The sequence below is a fragment of the Lethenteron reissneri genome, chromosome 25 (assembly GCF_015708825.2).
Source record: "Lethenteron reissneri isolate LAM-NWPU_2019-01 chromosome 25, ASM1570882v1, whole genome shotgun sequence".
NCBI classification, from domain to species: domain Eukaryota; kingdom Metazoa; phylum Chordata; class Hyperoartia; order Petromyzontiformes; family Petromyzontidae; genus Lethenteron; species Lethenteron reissneri.
The window spans coordinates 1,890,219-1,902,738 of record NC_083803.1 but is presented as its reverse complement, the minus strand read 5'-3'; the positions used below and the strand labels follow the sequence as shown (position 1 = coordinate 1,902,738).

The window sequence follows — 12,520 nt, the reverse complement described above, 5'->3', positions numbered from 1 at the left end:
GATTCCAAACATGTACAGTATAGATACTAAACACGGGGAATGGCTTTAAAGGTTGTAAAATCTCCTGTAGATGCCACTGGTTTTTCATGTTCTGCAGATGTAGATACCACCACTGCCATCTATTGCGCGTCGGTTGAATTTACTAATCTCGTTCCGAGCAGGCAACTCAACATACGGACAGGTTTCTTCATATCTCTGAATGTTCGTAAGTCAAATGCTCGTAAATAGAGGAGTGTCGTGTCCTGCATATCTTAGGTAATATTATCTTTGAAGTAAAAAAAAAACCCACTTGGATTCAAAAGTAATAATGCATTTTTTTGTAAACAAAGTGTCACGTATTTATGAGTCGAATTTATTGAAAATCTAGTGTGCCTTTGTGGCCGTGTCACACATGGCAAACATCTGCAAGACGCCTTAAGAGTGCGTACAGGTTATTACACACTATCTACGGAGAAAATCCAGGGACATCCAGTGTTGTAATGTTCATTGTGGTTATCAATATGATCATTAGTGTCTATCCGCTGCCGAATGGACTCATGCCATTGACGAATCTCACCACTCTGCATCTGCGGTGGCTGTAGTCTTGGATCCCATCTCTTCTTTGGTGTCCAGTCTGTCGCTCATCCCATCCATCAGCCATCTATTCCAGAGATGTGTTCTTTGCAAGCTCATTTTACTTGCCCTCAACATTCAATCTGAAGTCTCTGAATTGCATTTGTTGAGTGATCCATGCGTACGCTCCATGTGGCACCATGTAAATGACACGTGACATTGTTGCACATGCTTCAATATCTGTCCTGGGGGCATCATGTCAAGTTGACTTGGCAATGCAAGCTTCGTAAATGTCCATCGCATAGAAGTCTGGCTGCTTGTGTCTGTCGATTTCGTTGTACGATTATAAAACAATGTAAAAAGACAACAAATATTCCATATATAAAGCCTCAACGAAAAATGTAATGATTTTCAGTTTTAATTAACAAGATACAAAAACCCAAGGCAATTACATAACTCTCAATTCATAAGCCACCTAGCAGATTTATGAGCCCATTATAGACATTAAATTACCAACAATAAAAACAAAATCATTACATTGGTAATTTTGTAAAGTAACATTTCCAACTCAACATCCTGGTACCGACTTCTTCCAGGCAGAAAGATTTAGGTCTCTTCACCGAGGACCCTCGAAGGCCACCACGTGAACATTCACACAGAACAGCCGGACGACGATGGCTGAGTGAGCACTTTCATTTTTCTTTGTTTCTAAAAGTTCAAACAGTGAAACAAAAAAAAGATTGGATTATTATGATACGATACATTGACGACCATGTTCAACAGGTACTTGTGATTTCGATTTAAAGCTTTCGTGACTGCAGGGATTCATCTTCTTGGTTCTTTTGGTAAAGTCACGTAGAAGGGAAATAATAAAACAATACAAATAAAACATAATAAAATACAATTCTCACGACGTTTCGGCCACAACGCAAGCAGCCGTCCTCAGGTGAAGAACAGGTCTGTCGGAAAGACAGCGTCTGAATGACAAACCTGTTCTTCACCTGAGGATGGCTGCTTGCGTTGTGGCCGAAACGTGAGAATTATTTTATTATGTTTTATTTTTATTATTTTATTACTTCCCTTCTACGTGACTTTACCGAAAGAACCAAGAAGAGGTACTTGTGAATTAAATTGCTAATGTTGTGGGTTTACCTTTCAACACAACCGGTGTGCTGTACTAGTAACGAATTGGCACGTTCTGTTTACGTGACAAACCTTACTAACTGGCTGTGTCGGGTGCTGGCGGGTATAACGACACATTTACACTTACGCGATCTAACCCAAAAACCTCGTGGATAATACTGGTCGCGAAAGCTTACGTGTTAAAGTTACGTCTTGCAATGGATCATTTATGCAAACAAGTTGAGAGTCTGGGCGAGCGGCTCACACTGTGACGTGAAGCCGCCCCATTGTGCGCACCGCCACATTAAATACACAACAGCAATGACCGCGGTGATTTACGAGAAGGCACGGAGAGCAACAACTGTGCTCGTGTACTTCCCCCCACGGTTGTGGCTCTCTCGGCCAGCTCTGCACATTGCACAAAAGTCTGGTGGAAACTGCAATGCAATGCCCGGCACTTTGCATGGTTGCTCGACAAGCCGTTTCCATAATGCACAGTATTTAAGTGAAATCCGGTTGCATTCAGATGGTTTACAAAACAAACTATTATATTGTATAAATGCACAGGCATCATTTATTTGAGAGAGAACAGGTGTGAATGCTTTAGTGGTTGGATTATCGCGGTCGCTAAGCATGCTCAGCGGCCAACAACAGCACGATGAACGGGGTTCTTAATTATTCCATTTTGTAGAACAAACGGGACCGCGGCCAGCATACGACGTGAGCGACATGGCCCGAATGAGCGTCGCGGTGTTCTCACTTGTGAAGCGGTGGCATGTGGGGATGCGTCCCGTGCTCATGGTGGCAGCTCTTTTTACTGACGTACTCTTCTACCGTCATCCTCAGAACAAATATCTGTCAAGTATAAAAAGTGGGATCGGATAGGAAGCTTTACAAAACGATTTTCAACACAAGTATGAAAAAATAAGAATAGATTTTAATTTGATACTGGTAAAAAGGTCCCATTTTTTTATAACACAAACTGGTGGAGAATGTTATGCTTTTTGATGTGATAAACTCGAATTTAAAACACAAACTATTGTCGAGTAAATTCAATGAACCTTACAACGGACTGAGGCACGCCAACATCAAACCAATCGCACCATGTGACTGAAGCTTTCGCTATGTATACGCTGATTTAAATCATATCACGCATATATTTGTTCATTTAATGTTCACTTAATGTTAAAGCTGAGGATAGCTGTATTCAATACAGTCGTAAGTTTCAGTGACATCGCTGGCTGGATTTTGTCCACGGGCTGTAGTTTGAATATCTCAGATCTAGTCTGAAGAGCACACGCTGAATGAGCTGCAATTAAAGTTTGTGATTAAATGGTTACATTTGGCGCCAATGAGAGATTCCCCCAGCACTCCTGCATGTGTTCGTGCGCGCATTGAAGCACACCAAAACAAAGATCCCCCGTTCGAGCCTACGTATGCCTATTGGGGCGAGTGCCGTTAGCGAGCGCCTCTGATGGCCGGCACGGCACGCGCGAGGTGGCGGCGTGGCTCGCGGGCCACTCTCGCCCACTTTGTCTTCGCGACTCGCCGCACGCACGACGCCACGGACAAACCTGGTAGAGCTGCGTGCTCAGCGCAATCATCAACCACATGATGTGGAAGGCTACGTTGAAGGCGGTCCAGGTGACCCACGGGGAGCAGGTGGCGATGCGCGACACTCGGCTCCACGTGCCGTCCGGCCCTGAGGGGCCCCAACCCCCACACTCTGCATTCCAGACTGAGGGACCCCCCCTGCGTTCAACACTTCTGAGAAATGATGTGGCTGGACGTGGTACAATACGTAATTTTAAGAAACATTTTTGGGTCAACATGTTTTTGTTCAAATCTATGTTGCTGAGCACAGGGCCAAAGGCTAAAAAAACAGCAATAAACAGCACTATTCAAGGCGTAATAGATGTGTTCATACGTTTCCTGAATTGAGAAAGGTTAGAAGAACTTGGAGAAAGACGTAGTACATTTGTGAAGCCGTAGAGTAGTGGTTAGTGCACTGCACCACGAACCTATGGACCTGAATTAGATTCCTAGCCATGGCTAATGTCAGTGCTAAGTGATATTTGAACAGGTCATGGTTGCTCGCCCCACAAACCCCACTTCATCAAATGACCCTCACCATCATGGCGAAGCATGGCCAAACAACCCCTGTGACCGACACGGCGCGTGGAGGTCTTCATCCATCAGTGGATTGACAAATGATTGTACCACCACACTGGTCAGTGTGAATTGATGGCGGGGATCAGATGTAGGAGCTTAGAAGTGCAATACAACTGAATGTCTCTGCACTGCCCTCTGCTGCCCACCATGTAGCCCCGTAGCAACCTTCTGTGCATGGTTGCAGGTCACCCATCCACGCACCGTCCACTGCTCAGCGTCTGAGATCTGACGAGACTGGGCTAGTTCCGGGTGAAATTTGGTCATAGGCAGTGACGACGATGAACCAACCGTTCATGACTCTGCGGTGTGTGAAAATGCAATCGATGGAACGAGGAAAAACGATCCGATCATGGTCTCTTGGTTCTAGAGGCACCGTAATACGATAAATTCATACACCCGACAAAATCACCAATCAGAGATTTGCCCTCTCCCATACACGGAAGGAAGTGGGCGTGTGTTTGCCCATATATGATCATTGCGGAGCATTAATCGAGATCAATTGTATCGATTGCGCTCAGCTGACCCACAATTTAAACGCATCAAAATTATCTGGGATAATCATAATTTGCGTGGTTAATCGCTGCGTCGATTTCATTGCCAATCGATCCACGGACCGAGTAATATTGGATTGGCTAATATCAGTGAGATCGGCGATTCCGTCGCAGTCCGCTTTCATTGTGACCACAGAGCGCATCACGCTCGAGCCACCAGAGAGTCCTTCCTAGTCGTCACGCGTCACGGATGAAGAGCCGCCTCTACGCCACGCGGGGGCGCGCGCACGCGCGGGATCCTGCGCTCGTTACGTCGAGAAACACAAACACAAGCAGCAGTAGCAGCAGCGGCAGGCACCACTGGCTATGGCCATTTCAACGCCGATCCATCGACTCAATATGGCAGAGTTGGGGAATGTTATGTGGCACAAGGATGAGACAATAACTTGCACCCATATTAATATTTTGTATACATCGTGTCACTCGTGTGTGTGAATTGCAATGTTTGCCCGTGCACTTGTCACCACGACAGACACGGGCAACACATCATGCACTGGAATTCAAATAGAAAGGTGGAATAACAACGCAGATTATTCGAATCAAATTGTACTCTAAGTCAAGTAAATTGTTCATCAACCTTTTTCCTCCCTTGTATGATGTTTAACTATTGCTGATATTTGTCTTTCTACATTTTCCTGTTGTTTTGTTCAACTCTGCATGCGATTGTTTCATTTATCTACTCCGTGATTTTACGCCACTGCCGACCAACCAGCTTGGGCTGGACACCTTAAGTAAACCTTCCATGAAAATAAACATTCATTAACTTGTATGCACTTCAAATATACGCCAGCCAGCGTTGCGTTATCTAGACTCAACACAGGACCTCGCAGTTTCATTCAGAACATTTTGTGCAGAAGCATGTAAAACATTCAACAGGATTTTCTCAACTCACAAAAGACGCATCCCCAGAGGAGCCATGTCAACCATGCCAGTGAAGACAGCATCAAGCCAAAGAAGTGCCTCCAATTCTTTGCACCTAACACAAACAAACAAACAAGCATAGTTATCCCTCGTCACCAGGACACACAATTTTAATGTCCACATTTACCTCAACGAAACGTTTCTATGTAAAAATAAATCCCACATTTTTGAGCAAAGCTTATGCAATTGCAGCAGGAGCGTAAAGCAAGCACATGTCCTATCTGCAACCAGAGCATCACTGGGTGCCGCACTGCGATGCGTCCATGACTTCACCGGTGTTAATTTTGTAAGTGAAATTGTAATGGGAACATTCGTAAAAACGTTCTATTTTAACTTTAGTCAACGATAGCTCTAAGTGGGTGTAAATAAATTAGGCTGAACGAAGGCGCTGACCAAGATAATTTAGCAACGGTTTTTGAAACAGCAGTGCTCTGAGGGACACAATTGATAATTCGTTTTATAAATACATTTAACGTGAACGCCGATTGGCTGACGTGATGATATGTGGAATGGGGGGGGGGGATAATATTGTCTGCCGAAATGTTTGACTGCTTAAGTTGGCTAGATGAAGGGGAATGACTAAACAAAATCCACAGACTAAGACCTGACTAAAGTTCCACAGTCTGTCGTCAACTAGGCTAAGACTCGGAACTAAATACAACAAAGTGTGGAGGAACCTCACAGTTACTCCGCACTCACCAACACAGTTTCCGATCCACCAACAGTGGCTGTCGTAGCCCTCGATGCATCTGCCACACATGGGGCAGTGCTTGGAGAAGGGGGGCCTGGGTGCCTGGGTTGTGAAACGCAGCAGACAAGGGGGGGGGGCGCCGAGTCACGTGACGCACGCCAACACGAGTAAAGCAGGGCGTGTGCGAATGCACATCTTGCAGCCACATAACATGTAAGAATGAAGGAGCCGGCGTATAGTTTAAATAGTCAAAATGTCAGATATGTTCGGTACACCAATGAACGTTGTGCGGTGGGTCATGTTTATTGCCGGTCCTGAGGCAATGGTCAAAATTTCACAAATCGGTAAGGGAATCGGTCCATTCGTTAGACCACCACTGTCGATTTCCCACAAAGTGGTACGCGTTTTATTGACCCCAGAGGAATGATGCCCTCAGGGATTTGACCTCACAACTTGTAAATGAGTCACACTCTTCCACAGCGCCACCGCGATTGCCTCTCCCGTGATTTATATAAATGCTGATCGTCACTGAAGGCGCCCTCTTCAGCAGGCTTGATGATTTAAGTAAAACAGTTTGGGTTTCTGGGAGAGCAGATTTTTTTTCGTGGTTTGTGAACCCCACCTTGAAATGGATAACAAGCATGTGGTACTCGTCCACTCTTAATTGCACGTGGAGAGGGAGAACCGGTGGGGAGATCGTGATGGGAAGATTGTGTTTGTGCAATGACAGCACAGCCGGATGCCATGCTCGCCTGGCCACCCTCCACAGGGAGTGCCCGGTAGAGCCCTGTAATTATGCCGTGACTGAGACGGGAAGTTCGGCAGTGAGTGGCCTTGATTGACCCAACTCTCGCCTTACGTTTCTTCTCATATGGGCCCCAAATGTGCTTTATAAAGCTCAGCCAAACATTCCACTTTGCTTATTCAAGGTCACTAAGTGTCCCCCCGCTCCCATCGCTGGCCCGCCCAGCGTTCAGCCTCGTCAAGAGACAAAGTGAAGGATGGAGTTAAGGATTGAGCAAGCGAAGGACTGAGAGCAGAGAGTATCATGCTGGGACTGAACCGTTTGGGGTGAACATACCAGGCAAATGATGCAATACGTGGACGCCGTGAATGTTCCAGCCTCAGCCATTTTGATGATCGTCTGCAAACCACGCACGCAATCGTAGTTTAACGCAACACACAAGCACACCAACACAAATACACATCAATTTGAAAATACGCACGGCAAGTTTACCATCTTCACCATCATCATCAACGTCGTCAGTCTCATAACCATGGAGCTCGTGGGGGAACCAGTGATGCTTTAGCAATCAATTCTCTCCACCTTCTGCGCTCCTTTGCGACCGGCACGTGTACCCTATTTCCTGTTGCCCACAATTAAACTTGTCCACATTGACGCAAAATCAGCTCTGAGAGTGTCACCACTCTCTCGTAACCATTTATGTTTTGATCGTGGTAAACACGCGAGCCCGGTATAATGAGCCGGTGTTTTGCACTGTCGGCATTTACTCAGTAATAACCTTAAGCGATAATTTACAGTTATACATCCACTGCTTAACGGAGCCGTCCCTGCACCGTATCATTCATGATGGCCATTTGACCATACTACTGAAATGAGGGGGGTGAGAGAGCGGTTCCCAGGACCAAGTTAGGTATCAATAAACTCTGCACTAAGCCATGGCCAGGAATCGAACTCAGGCCAGCAGGTTCATATCGCAGTACACGAACCACTGCGCCCGCTGGTCCCCACGCCAATGCAGCTTCACTCAGAGGCCCGGTTTACTCACGGGTGGCTGAAATCAGGATTTGACGGCAGCTCGGTGCCCCCCGACACGAGCGTCAACCCCCGTGAGCCACCCAGCCAATGCGGCGCGGGCACACGCGCGCACCTCGTTCGAGACAGTGTTGGGTGCACGTCTGCAGACCTGTCTCTGCTCCTGCTGGTTCCTGGCGATGCCGGGTGGAGGGCGTGCCACCTTCGCGAGGCAGTAAAATGCCGCTCCGCTCACAATCACGGCCAGCGGCTGGGACCAAGCGCCACCCACGTGTGCACACGGCCGTCAAAGAAACAATTCACGTGAAGGCGCAAGGAAATACAAATACCGCTTGGCAGCTAAATAAAGCTTTAACTGGTTGTTCTTTCGTGCCAATGGGCACCATGTGTTCAGCACTCTATAAAAACCCTGGCTTCCGGGCACCTCCAGCCACCACGTTTTTTATGTTTGGAGTTGGTGGGGTCCAATAAAATGTTTACGGCACCGACAAAGTGTTTATGAAAGTGTGTGGAACGTGTAAAATGACTCTACAACATATTGAAAATAACCCTTTAAATTTAGATTTTATTTACATTATACTTAATTCAGCGGGAAGGGCCGTGTAAGCTTTTAGGCTCTATTTCATGGGCGTCCGATGTTATGCAGCACAGATCTTGGTTACAAGGTAATTATTAAATGTGAATCCCGAATTGCCATGGATCAGTTACATTTATTAGAGGCACGAAGATCTAGATGCTCTGATTACTTACCTGTGATGAGGTTACGTTGATTTACTCGCCACAAACCTGAGAGATGCATGCCAAGCGTCGGGAGTAGAGTTGACTATTCCCACATGGCTCTCTCTCCCCCTTGCCTCTACTCGCAGCCTTCACTACTCCCAAACTCATCCATTTCTCCCACCATGGATCCTCCTCCCCACTTCATCAATCCCTCTCTGCCTCCATCCCTCTCTCCCCATGCAATATAATTTTTCTGAAAAAGAAGCTAATAACTCAGTGTGCTTTACCTGGTAGAATAAACACACATATATTAGTGACTTGCTTACCTTTCCTATACTTTGCACTCCTATCATATTTTCATATTGTTTGTCGTTGTAACTTTCTGACGTACCCATGCTGGACATTTGTGAAAAAGCACTTAATAGCTCATCGGAATCCTACAGTATAAAGAGTATGATTCTGCGTTGTTAATTGACTTGCACATTCTATTCCAATAAGCATAATTTTACTGGTTTTTTTATTGTTTTGCGCTAACAATCACACAATTATGGTAACATACCTGCTGACATCGCCACACGTGGTTGTGTAAGCATTCTACAAAACTGCCACCCGTCCACAAATGACATCACCGCGTCAATGTAAGAGCGCCGACAATACATGAATGCATCTCTGCACTCAAATACACGACGGCAGCCTTGAAGTGCCGTTATTGGCTTCCTCTGCGTGCAATAACGCCACAGCAATGTTTTGCCGAGACTGGAAGTGGCCCTCGAGGTGTCGTGCATGGACGTTGCATCTTGTACCGTCCTCAGCTCTTCTACATGCGTGAGAGGCATGAGTTTTGACGGGACGACTTAATTAATTTCTGCGCTGAGAGCCACGCGTGCTGTCAATTTTTGAGACCTTTCAATACAAATGTGATCATTTTAACAAGAGGCTTTTGTCGTCAAACACTACAACAGCTTTAATTCTAGCTTTGAAGCTTTCGTGACTGCAAGGATTCATACTTTTTGGTTCTTTCGGTAAAGTAACGTAGGTAAAAAATTCAATAAAATAAATGAAAACAACTAAATTAAATCACGACGTTTCGGGCGCAAAACAAGCGTCCTTCTTCAGGTGGGGTCAACGTAGCGAAAGCACAAACGCTTAATTGTGTCTCAGAGATGGCTTTCGCTAGGTTGTCCTCACCTGAAGAAGGATGCTTGTGTTGCGCCCGAAACGTCGTGATTTAATTGAGTTGTTTTTATTTATTTTGTTAAATTTTTTACCTACGTGACTTTACCGAAAGAACCAAAGAGTACTAAAACAGCTAGCCGTGTCCAGTGTTGGTTGACCTACCAAGATGGAGAAAAACATATAAACAGCCAAAATCAAATGCGGTGCATTGTGGGTGAAAACACAAAGGATATGAGGCCACAGCCAAAAGAACCACGTGAAGTGCGTCCACAGCATGGTGGACGAGAAGGCAGCAAGCTGCGCTACCTTCTGGCTTTCCTGGAAAAACAGGAACCTGAAAAATATCACTGAGATGAGAGACAAAATATTCGCACAGTCTTTGCATACAGTTTGGGTTGCCGCCTGTCCCCTTGTTGAGGCATCTGTTCGGGGAAATCTGCGGCATTGTAATGCCAGAGGAAGATAACGGCCCCGGTTTTGCTTAGGCTGGTCCCGGTTTTTTGTCAGTTGTGTAACAATGCACTTTTGAGTCCAGTCCATCACAAATGGGCACTGATCACACAGAGTAAGCTCTGTGGAATAAAACAACATTATTTTAAGTCTGTTGCAAAACTGGCTCAGGATCAAGGATGGACACGTAGTTCTCCCCTCTTCTGCTATTGTGAGAAATCCTTCTTCCCACGATACGTCCCGTTTTTTATTTTGGCAACCTTACACACCGTAGTTTTACACAATATTTGAAGATTGGAGTCAAATGGCTCGGTTACAGTATTCGATGAGCAAGAATCTAGATGCTGCACAATAACTCATTCGTGGTAAGTTTGTATTCTCTACTCGCCAAAAAAGCTGACAGCACAGCAAAAAGGAACTGCAGTGGTTTGGCTGCACAGGCAGGAATCCCTCTACCCGTCCCCTGCCCTCCCTCGCCTAAAATGCAAGTGGAAATATCGTGAGCCACTCGAGTGCAGTTGTGCATTGACATGGTAATTTTAAAGTCATGTATGAAAAAACACACAAACTAAATTTGAAGTTGATGTGATTTTCAGCAAAAAGCAGTGAACATGAAAGAAAACTATGCAAATATATTATGTCTTGTTATGGAGCATTATGTGGAATGCCCCAGATAAAAACCATCTGGAAGCCCAGCAGTATTCACTTAACAAGCCTGACTGCTGATGAGACCCTGAAAATCAAAACCGGTCCAGTATATGCCTTTATGTTGAACTTCTTTCGCACCGTACGTATCCAACCGTGCTAATCGGAGGAGTAAAATACTTGTATTGATAACTTAAATCGGGAAAGCCAAGAGGTCGACGGACTAAATACTATGTTGTACAACTGAATACAAATAACAGCTGGCTGAGAAGGCGAGATCATGTTGTGATCTAGGTCACCGAGGCAGCGGTAGGGTAACGCTGTAGCCATAGCAACTATTCTCCGTCCACTAAATTGTCACAATTCATTGAATTGTTTCTCATTTGTTCTGTGTCATTTGTACGTTCTCTTGCCACCCTGAATAAACCAGTTGGGCAGCATCTGCAACTGATTTTTACAATGAGTGTAGTCTTGGGACTTTGAACTGAGCATTGGCAGCTGCATGGTTGGTGAAACAGTTTATGTGTGTATTACTGGTAGGAACCTCCTGGTTACACCAGCCCACAGGAAATTATTGCGTCCGTCCATTGTGCAGGGAGGGGCTGGGTGGGTAGGAAGGGGCTGGGTGGGGAGGGGAGGGTGGGGCTGGGTGGGGAGGGGAGGGTGGGGAGGGGCTGGGTGGGGAGGGTGGGGAGGGGCTGGGTGGGGAGGGTGGGGCTGGGTGGGGGGTGGGAGGGGTGGGGCTGGGTGGGGAGGGGAGGGGCTGGGTGGGGAGGGGAGGGGCTGGGTGGGGAGGGGAGGGGCTGGTCACCCCGTGGTGCCCTTATAAAACTCAACGTTTAACCTACTCACATCGGCTTGTTCCCGCCCTCACAGTAGGCCATATTTGCGGAATACACCACGCCGCCGTTGACCCTGGCCATTGACCGAGCAACTCAACGTTCCTACCAGCTCCCTCCGCAGGAATGTGTTAATGAACTGCAGTGGCCGGGCTTGGTGGATCAGTCAGGTAACTGAAGCATAGCAACTGGGCTTTGCAGAGTACATGGTGCTAAAGGAAAGGCTGCAGACTGGACCAAGAAGTTGGCTGCACCAGCAGGAGCAGATATCTCCAAGCCACATGTTCCTCTTTCTGTTCCTCAGCGAGTTTCCAACCGATCACCTCTATCTGTGCTTATTTCGAACATTTTAGATTTTTTATCCCAGGCCACCTTCAATAATTGCGCTAATGTACCATACACATACTGTTACTATGAAATATCCATTGAAAGTTGTGGATAAATGCGAGTATTTAACAGGTGGATAGATAGAAGTGAAAGAAGTTGCTTCGATTTCTCATTGCACTCCAGTGACTTGCGATATGGATGATGAGTGTAGAAGGCCGTAGTGAGTAAGATGGTAGTAAGCCTGAGGGGTGCATGTTTTGTCATCGTGGTACCTTGTGACTAAGGCACTGGAACCCCACACGGCAGACAGCAGGGTGCCTTTCAGCAGCCATGATTCAGAATTCAACGTCAGCACGCCGCCCACCAGCCCGAACGACAGCCCAGCAAGGAGCCACACCAGCACCGTGCCGAGACTCTGCATGCACCCAGGAGGTAATAGCACTTCATGTTTAGACCGGGGGTGTCATGATGTGGCATCGATTAGTAGCGATTCTTAAGCTCACGATGCACGAGACGAACCGCTTGTGTAAGAATCGGTGTTTTTCATTCTCTAAATTATCATCTTGTTTATGCTATG

General features: G+C 46.3%; 1 protein-coding gene across 1 annotated transcript in view; it reads right to left on the bottom strand.

Moving 5' to 3' along the window:
* Positions 1–954: 954 nt before the first annotated feature.
* The window catches only part of LOC133346991 (palmitoyltransferase ZDHHC17-like), a 34,092-nt gene continuing 22,526 nt past the window's right edge, over positions 955–12,520 (bottom strand). Inside the window, exons 9-17 of the mRNA XM_061558856.1 lie at positions 12,216–12,358; positions 9,917–10,016; positions 7,938–8,060; positions 7,091–7,153; positions 6,018–6,111; positions 5,290–5,373; positions 3,249–3,412; positions 2,435–2,529; positions 955–1,260 (exon numbers count right to left, since the gene is read on the bottom strand). Coding sequence (XP_061414840.1) covers positions 1,245–1,260; positions 2,435–2,529; positions 3,249–3,412; positions 5,290–5,373; positions 6,018–6,111; positions 7,091–7,153; positions 7,938–8,060; positions 9,917–10,016; positions 12,216–12,358 — 882 coding nt within the window. The 3' untranslated portion in view covers positions 955–1,244. The remainder of the gene's footprint in view (positions 1,261–2,434; positions 2,530–3,248; positions 3,413–5,289; positions 5,374–6,017; positions 6,112–7,090; positions 7,154–7,937; positions 8,061–9,916; positions 10,017–12,215; positions 12,359–12,520) is intronic.